The sequence below is a fragment of the Conger conger genome, chromosome 2, assembly GCF_963514075.1.
Source record: "Conger conger chromosome 2, fConCon1.1, whole genome shotgun sequence".
NCBI classification, from domain to species: Eukaryota; Metazoa; Chordata; class Actinopteri; order Anguilliformes; family Congridae; genus Conger; species Conger conger.
This window is the reverse complement of record NC_083761.1, coordinates 9,649,832-9,658,598: the sequence shown is the minus strand read 5'-3', so window position 1 is coordinate 9,658,598 and position 8,767 is coordinate 9,649,832. Positions and strand designations below refer to the sequence as shown.

The following is an 8,767-nucleotide window of genomic DNA, read 5'->3' as shown; positions in this document are numbered from 1 at the left end:
AGCACATCAGTGAGAGCCGCAGCCAAAGCTAGCCAGCCGCTGTAGAGTGCATCAGTACTGCGGGGATGGGGGACATCAAAGTCGGCCCTGAAAAGACCCTGCTGCATGTTCTTTAAAGGTTAGCAGGCCAACCCCTCCTTGCGTGTTTTGTGCTTTATTCAGACAGGTGGAAAGCAGAGAGGGTCATGGGTCAGGGATCAGAAAAAGGATCATAGCACAGATAATGCTGGAGGCGCTTGAGTACGTGGCTTTAGTCAGGTGTACCACACAACCTACCAGAGCCCTACGGACTGTACCACACAACCTGCCAGAGCCCTACGGACTGTACCACACAACCTGCCAGAGCCCCGCCCTACGGACTGTACCTCACAACCTGCCAGAGCCCCGCCCTACGGACTGTACCACACATCCTGCCAGAGCCCCGCCCTACGGACTGTACCTCACAACCTGCCAGAGCCCCGCCCTACGGACTGTACCTCACATCCTGCCAGAACCCCGCCCTACGGACTGTACCTCACAACCTGCCAGAGCCCCGCCCTACGGACTGTACCACACATCCTGCCAGAACCCCGCCCTACGGACTGTACCTCACATCCTGCCAGAGCCCCGCCCTACGGACTGTACCACACATCCTGCCAGAGCCCCGCCCTACGGACTGTACCTCACAACCTGCCAGAGCCCCGCCCTACGGACTGTACCACACATCCTGCCAGAGCCCCGCCCTACGGACTGTACCACACAACCTGCCAGAGCCCCGCCCTACGGACTGTACCACACAACCTGCCAGAACCCCGCCCTACGGACTGTACCTCACAACCTGCCAGAGCCCCGCTCCCTACGGACTGTACCACACATCCTGCCAGAGCCCCGCCCTACGGACTGTACCACACATCCTGCCAGAGCCCCTCTTATACACATAAGTTGTATATTTAAATTTAATTTAATTTAATTTCTTTTTGACTGAAGACTTTCACAAAGATGCTTTACAGATATCATACTGTATATCATATATCAGATATAAACATATCAGCCCAAAGCCCCCAATAGCATATGAGTTTGTCATACAAAAGTTGTAACTTGCACACAAAATGTATTGAAAGTAACAGAAGAGTAGCAACAAAAAAATGTCTTCGACATTAACTTGTCAATTTTGAGAGTGAACCTGTTCGTGAGATTGTGTAATTATCTTGATCTGTTCTTCTAGCAGATTGTTTGTGGACACCGTCACCTGGGAAACTTCTGCAACTGTCATTTTGAGGTTTGGGGGCGCATTTGCCCAGAAGCACTTCCTGTCACATGGAGGTTTTGTTTTCTTCAGAGGCGGAGAGAAAAAAGGTTCATACAGTTCTGTTCAGCACTTTTATTTATTACCATAAACAGGATGAAATATGCTTTTTACCTTTTCCCAAAAAGGTTTTATATAACACGCCTCAGATAAGTGTCATGGGTAGCTTCAGTACTATTTAAACTATTTTCACCATTTTACGGAAATGATAGTTAATAACAATGGAACAATAGACCGCAAGTGTTATGGAATAAACACAGAAAAACAAGTTTAATTGTTGCCCAACATCCACATTTGAAAGGAAATGGGCTTAAGTGTGAATGTTGAGCCTCTCCCGGTGGGCTCCCTATGTTTACAGTAGTGCAGGAAAGAGTTCTGCATGTCCACGCTGTTTACAGTACCGCAGGAAAGAGTTCTGCATGTCCACGCTGTTTACAGTAGTGCAGGAAAGAGTTCTGCATGTCCACGCTGTTTACAGTAGCGCAGGAAATTGTTCTGAATGTCCACGCTATTTACAGTAGCGCAGGAAATTGTTCTGAATTTCCACACTGTTTACAGTAGTGCAAGAAGGTGTTCTGCATGTCCACGCTGTTCACAGTAGTGCAAGAAGGTGTTCTGCATGTCCACACTGTTCACAGTAGTGCAGGAAAGAGTTCTGCATGTCCACGCTGTTTACAGCAGTGCAGGAAAGAGTTCTGCATGTCCACGCTGTTTACAGTAGCGCAGGAAATTGTTCTGAATGTCCACGCTGTTTACAGTAGTGCAAGAAGGTGTTCTGCATGTCCACGCTGTTCACAGTAGTGCAGGAAAGAGTTCTGCATGTCCTCGCTATTTACAGTAGCGCAGGAAATTGTTCTGCATTTCCACACTGTTTACAGTAGTGCAAGAAGGTGTTCTGCATTTCCACGCTGTTTACAATAGTGCAGGAAAGTGTTCTGCATGTCCACGCTGTTTACAGTAGTGCAGGAAAGCATTCTGCATGTCCACACTGTTTACAGTAGTGCAGGAAATTGTTCTGCATTTCCACGCTGTTTACAGTAGTGCAGGAAAGTGTTCTGCATGTCCACGCTGTTTACAGTAGTGCAGGAAAGCATTCTGCATGTCCACACTGTTTACAGTAGTGCAGGAAATTGTTCTGCATTTCCACGCTGTTTACAGTAGTGCAGGAAAGTGTTCTGCATTTCCAAGCTGTTTACAGTAGTGCAAGAAGGTGTTCTGCATGTCCATGCTGTTTACAGTAGTGCAAGAAGGTGTTCTGCATTTCCACACTGTTTACAGTAGTGCAGGAAATTGTTCTGCATTTCCACGCTGTTTTCAGTAGTGCAGGAAATTGTTCTGCATGTCCACGCTGTTTACAGTAGTGCAAGAAGGTGTTCTGCATTTCCACTCTGTTTACAGTAGTGCAGCAAAGCGTTCTGCATTTCCACACTGTTTACAGTTGTGCAGAAAAGTGTTCTGCATGTCCACTCACTGACAGAGAACCAAGCTGCAGGGCTGGAGAGTGAAAGGGATAAATGTTCTTGAAGCTTAAATTATGCATACCAGCTACATGCAACATTCTTACATAACCCAAGCCTTTTATCCATTTTGCAATGACTTAGGCCTGTTATGCAGTTAAATCTTCGCGTAGTGATGGATGCTGATAAGTGCAACATTTACGTGCTTTAAGTTACTATCAGGGAAGCCTTTCGCAGACGTGAAGTCGTGAAGTTGCCTTTCTGCTTACTATTGGTATCCTCACAGTTGGAAATTAAAGTGGATCATAATACAGGAACAGAATTGGGGCTTGGAGACAAACTCCCATAATGCATTTAGGCTGTCGGTCTGAACTAAAGTGTCACATTTATTTGTGCTCTGGATCTGTTGATGTCTGACTTTCACCCTCCTCAGGGGCCCAAAGGCAGTGTTCTTAACATTACCATTTTGTCAGCATCAAGTTTTGGATTGGTTCCCTTTTAAAATCCCTTGACAAGTAGCCCCTAAAGAGCAGCCAAATGTTTAAAACAGCCTTCTGTCCTTTGTAAATTGCCTGTGGAGTCAGAGATCCTCTGTCCTGTATCCAGTGTATCGCCCCACAAAGACCCGGGATTACGACAGTCACATCTTTTGTCAGCCAGCTGCAGGGGCGTTGGCGCTACTGCAGTTCACGCCATTGCAGGGTGAGCTGGGATACGCCCAGGAGTGGCTGTCATGGCAACAGCACACTGAAAAGTGATTAACAGGGCGAAAGCGCCCTGACACCGCGGTGAGGAAACGAACCTGCACCTTCACACACGGAGGTGCGCTTATTCAGCAGGTACTGCACAGCCGTGAGGGGATACATGTCCCCCGTTATTGTGCCAGAAACAAACAGAGGAACCGTCTAACTCCAGACAGATCATACTGTGCACTTATAGGGTCTGAGTCAGTCTGCATATGTGGAAAGCGATGCACCTCTGAGAAAGTTAAGAGATAAATTTTGTCTCCTCCTGCTCGCTAAACATAGTTAATTTCCCCTCATAAATCAACATGATCGTATCTGCTTTGACATATGGGTTTTTTGGAAACGCTATTTATACACAATCTCTTTTGAAGTGTAGGCAAGGTGCCTCTTCTTGTGCACAGTTTTACAGAAGCAGGTTGAAAGGATGAAAGGATCATGTGGAATGATCAGGGCGGATCAGTAGATGTGAGGAACAGACAGAGCGGAAGCAGACAGACTGGCCTCTGCAGCAGGACCTGTGTGCAGCACTCGGGTGAGAAAAATAAGAAAACAAAAGAAGAAGAAGAGAAAACCCCTCACGGTCTGTGCAAATGAACCTTCTCCCGCCTGTACCATGGCATACAAACGAGGGCCTCAGCGGGTGGCAAGCAGGAATTATCATGTGCATCAATATCCCCAAGACAGGATAATAATAACACTCCACAATTCTTCTGCAGCTGTTCCCAAGTAGCAATAATGTGTTTCAAATGCTTTAGAATAATGTGTGGATTAAATACATTTCACCACCCTTCAGCTGAGGGCACGCACATAGACGCTCTCTCTTTCTCACACACACACATACACTCTCTCACACACACATACACACTCTCTCTCACACACATGCACATAGACTTGCACACACACACTCTCTCACACAGGCACATACACTCACACACTCACACGCACATACACACTCTATCTCTCTCACACATGCACATACACTCACGCACGTGTGTACATGCACACACACGCACATACACACTCTCTCTCTCACACACATGCACATAGACTCACACACACACTCTCTCACACATGCACATACACTCACACACATGTGTGCACACACGTACACACACGCACATACACACTCTCTCTCTCACACACACACACATGCACACAAACCCACACACACAGACACACACGCACTCACAGACGCGCAGTCACACACAGATGCACACACACTTTGAGGTTTTTAAGTTCTGGGCCATGCTTGGCAGTACAGGGCTTGTGTGCTGTGTGTGTGTTACATATACAGAGATCCCCAGGGTGGCCTTTCTCTATCACAAACTGCAGATTTATCAAACAATTAAAGCCCCAGCTCATCATGTCTAATATATACGTATTCCTCTGGCCTGGAACAACATGACGGTGTAGTGTGTTGCAGAGGGGAGCAATTATAAGTGAGCACGTGCCCCTCATCAAACTGCCTCAGAAGAGAGGTTTAGTGAAACTGCACCAGGCCTGCGGTGTAAACCAGGGAATTGCCTTTGTAGTTTTTTAAACCTGGGTTAAGAAATCGATAGACCTTGTCATGACTGGGAATAATTAGGTTAGCCACGGTTCTTTGCAGGTCTAATGCTGCATCAGCAACTCCAGGCAAATTGCCTGGGGACAAAATGTTACCAGGTGACATCGGTAAGAGTGACTTCCTGATGCTAGCTGTGCTGTAGCCAAAGGCAATTTCATTGTAAGGAAATTACCAGAATTTACCAGAATTTGTAACCTTTTTTTTAATTGTCCAGATTCTCGTGTGTGTGTATTTTTACATTTTATTTCAAATGAAAAAGCACTTTATCAAGAATCAATTGCATTAAGTTCACATTTAAAAAGTCAAGCATGTATTTAACATAATATTATAATATTTAAATAACTAATGAAAGGAACATGTGTAACCGCTTAAATATCCCCTGCTAAAGACAAATACTCAACAGTCAAATTTAAAATCTTCGATTTCTTACAGCACAGCCTGTCTAGGTTACCATGGGGCTGAAGGGGATATTGCCATTTTATGATTTATTTCCTCAGTGTGAACTGAACAGGTATCATTAATAACAGTCCAAAGATTATCCAAGGGACTATACATTCCAGATGTATTTCTTTGTGTGCAAATTACGATTAATATGCCTAAACCATAGTTTCTAACGACCAAGGGTATGAAAGTTGCACTTTTTGAACATTTGTATGATCTCAGTGACAGGGAATGCTCTTCCTCTGCACCTGAGGTCTCTCTCTTCCGCCCGTGTACAGTATTAGTGTGATCTCCGGAGACGCGCTGGGGCTCCATCGTGGTGCAGTTTTTACAGCGCTGTCGCTCTCCCTAAGCATCAGACTTCACATTCAAAAGCGTCCCCTTTCCAACCAGAACAGTCCACTTTATTTATTCCTATATTTTGGTCTTTTTTTTTTGAAAGGGCGATGTCACCCTGGGCTGTTTAATTCCAAGGGTGCCTGACCAGCCGGTCAGCAGTGATGTTATAGAAATGCTTTTTCAGGCCAGTGCATTTTGTCTTTCATCTTTTATTTTATATATTTATTTGTTCATTTTGCGCTTTTCTGCTGGGGACAGCTGCCCTCGTTCTTTCACAAAAGCCTTCCTGGTAAAATGACACAGCATTTTTTCATGACTTTATATGCCGTTAGAAACGGGGTCAGCAATTGTGTTTGCTGTCATCCACAGACAGAAATCAAATAACACTGCCGTGACATAGGAAATTACATTCTTGTTAAAAAACTACATATCCCAGTGCATGTTATCATCCTTTAAAGCATCCCTTGGCATGTGTTTAGTCACATTTTGCACAATGGCCGCAAAATCTCACTCCCTTGTCTTGGAAAGGAAAGAGGTGCTAAACTAAAGAAAACTCAACTGTTTCCTGTAGTAAATCACATACATCCAAGGTACTGCAAACCTATCACAAATAAATGTCCAGGTCTCCTGCAACTGCTCGCACTTGAGTTATAGTACATTGCTGTTTCCAGCTTTTTGCAAGTCACTGACATCCCCTTACACCACAGAGTGGATTCTGTATTTTCGGCAGAGCTGAGTGCCAGAGAGCTGCCTGCAGGGAATTCTGGGATGGGTGCGGCTGTTTGCCTGCAGTCCTCCAACCAGCATAACAAATCTCTCCTGAATAGAGTGGAGCCAGGCCAGTTCTTCCTTGTCTCACCATGAATACCCTGGATAGCATTTATGCACACAGCAGAAACTAATTGCTCAGGCAAAGGAGCACAGTTGTCGAGATGTGTCTTAAGATCTATTGCTCTGAGAAAGATAAGGGTACCAATTCATAAGGCACCAATTTTCAAAATACTAAACCATAAATCTTAGACACAAGTCCCAAATGTATATATTTTGCTTGGAAAAACGGAAGTGCTCATACTAAATTAATTCAATGCTATTATGTCAATGGCCTCATCCACTAAATAATATGCTTGCGGAAGTAATGATCATTATTCTGACTTAATTACAGCACCTAAGGCAAAATTATTCATGAACCGAATAAAGGAACAGATATGTGTTACTGGGTTCTTTGTCATATGACATTTCTGAATAACTTTTTTCCTCTATTCAAAACTGCCATTTGTTCTCCATGAAGTTCATCAACGTTCCATTAGGCATTCGTGACATAGACACATGACATTCTGTTGTTCAAGTGTCTCCTTGTGCAGCCCAGTAGTACTTGGCACAGCTTGTGAAGGCCTTTGCAACTGGCTGTTGGAGCTCCTAACAATCAGGATCCTCAGAGAAAGGAGACACCCTTTTTAGCTGTGTCTAGGAGATGCGGCAAAATATCTCCTGAGGGACTTGCGATTAACATCTACTGAGAACCATCACAACGCTGCTAGGTGCTCTAGCTTAGTGACGTGGGGAAGATTGTTCTACTTTTTTCTGAGTATATAACACTAATTTCCAAGGTGTGCTACTTAACTTCCTGCAGGTAGGGGTTGAAGAACTGCACTTCTTTGAACAAACTTTATTTTTATTTTATAATAAAATCTTAGAGCTGGCCTCATAGACTTGTGAAAGAGGAGTTTACACTCAGCATTTTTTTAAGAATGCATTCTGTTGCTCTAAGGCACAACCTGTTCCCCAGCCCTCTGGAGGGTCTCAGCTTGAGCTTAGCAACATCCAACAAATACAATCTGGGCCAGAACACTGGTGTTATACTGAATCTGTCTCAACACATCTTATCCCTCTATGTTTTTTTCCTCTGGCCATCAAAAGCAAGTCGGCTACAGTAAACAGACTTAATAGGGTAAAACATAGGCCAGGACACTGATTTAAGCACTGAGCCCTATTTATTCTGGTAGAAAGCCCACCTTTCCAAGAATCTCATAAAATGGATAGAACTTTTTGAAGCTGTTGGTCATGTCAAAATCATCAGGCTGTAATGAATTCGAAATCCATCAAAGCATCACACATCCTTAGCCACAGTATTAACCTGCTGTAAAATCCAGCTATGCCAGCATGACAAGCTCGAAAATTGAACTGGTAAAGCTAGTATTACACTGGTATAGCTGGGTATGAGATGGTCAACTAGCATGGCCAAGCTGGTTATAACGCTGCTCTAGCTGCGTATGAACTGGTCAACTAGCAGATGCTGGTATGTTGCCTGAGCTGGTAAAACCATGTCAAGCTGTGAGCTGGTCTGAGCTGGTCAGCTACCAGCTGTTTGAAGTTTGAGCTGTTGTTTTCAGCAGGGTAGCCAAATGTATATTTACAATCTACATGTAATGAGCAAATATTCACATAATCAGGTAATAAGAACTGATCCAAATTCTTCCAATGATTCCACTTGCTACCTTGTAGCTACCTCTTTCCAGATGAGCCCATGAAAAAGAAGAAAACGTTCTAGAGCGGCTCTGCAGTTCAGTGCCTTTGAATGCAGCAGTATGTTAATTGCATTTCCTTTGCCTCCAGATGTCTTACTATGAAAAGGTACAGACCAGACCCGAGACATGAGATCTGCACAGGAAGTGGCTTTTATAGCCACAGATTTCCACTTAAATGGGTTAAAGTTAAACCCTGAGACAGGCACTTGCCATGGACCAATTAATAAACAGAGACAATCTGATTTGAAAGCTGCCAGTTCACTACTGCCAGTTGTGAAGGTTACAGTTCATTCAGTGCACTTAAGATCCAAATTTGATTAGCCCTTGATTTCCCTACAATTTTAGATTCCAGTGTGTGGATGTGCCCAATATTCTAGGTCCCATAGGGCTTTGCATAGTCAGCCACA

The 8,767-nt window shown here is 44.3% G+C and overlaps 1 protein-coding gene across 1 annotated transcript; it reads left to right on the top strand.

Moving 5' to 3' along the window:
- Positions 1-223: 223 nt before the first annotated feature.
- LOC133114812 (uncharacterized) lies at positions 224-3,500 on the top strand. The gene is made up of 2 exons (XM_061224473.1): positions 224-881; positions 3,349-3,500. Exons 1-2 carry the CDS (start codon positions 224-226, stop codon positions 3,498-3,500), a joined length of 810 nt encoding a protein of 269 aa, XP_061080457.1.
- The last annotated feature ends 5,267 nt before the right edge of the window (positions 3,501-8,767 follow it).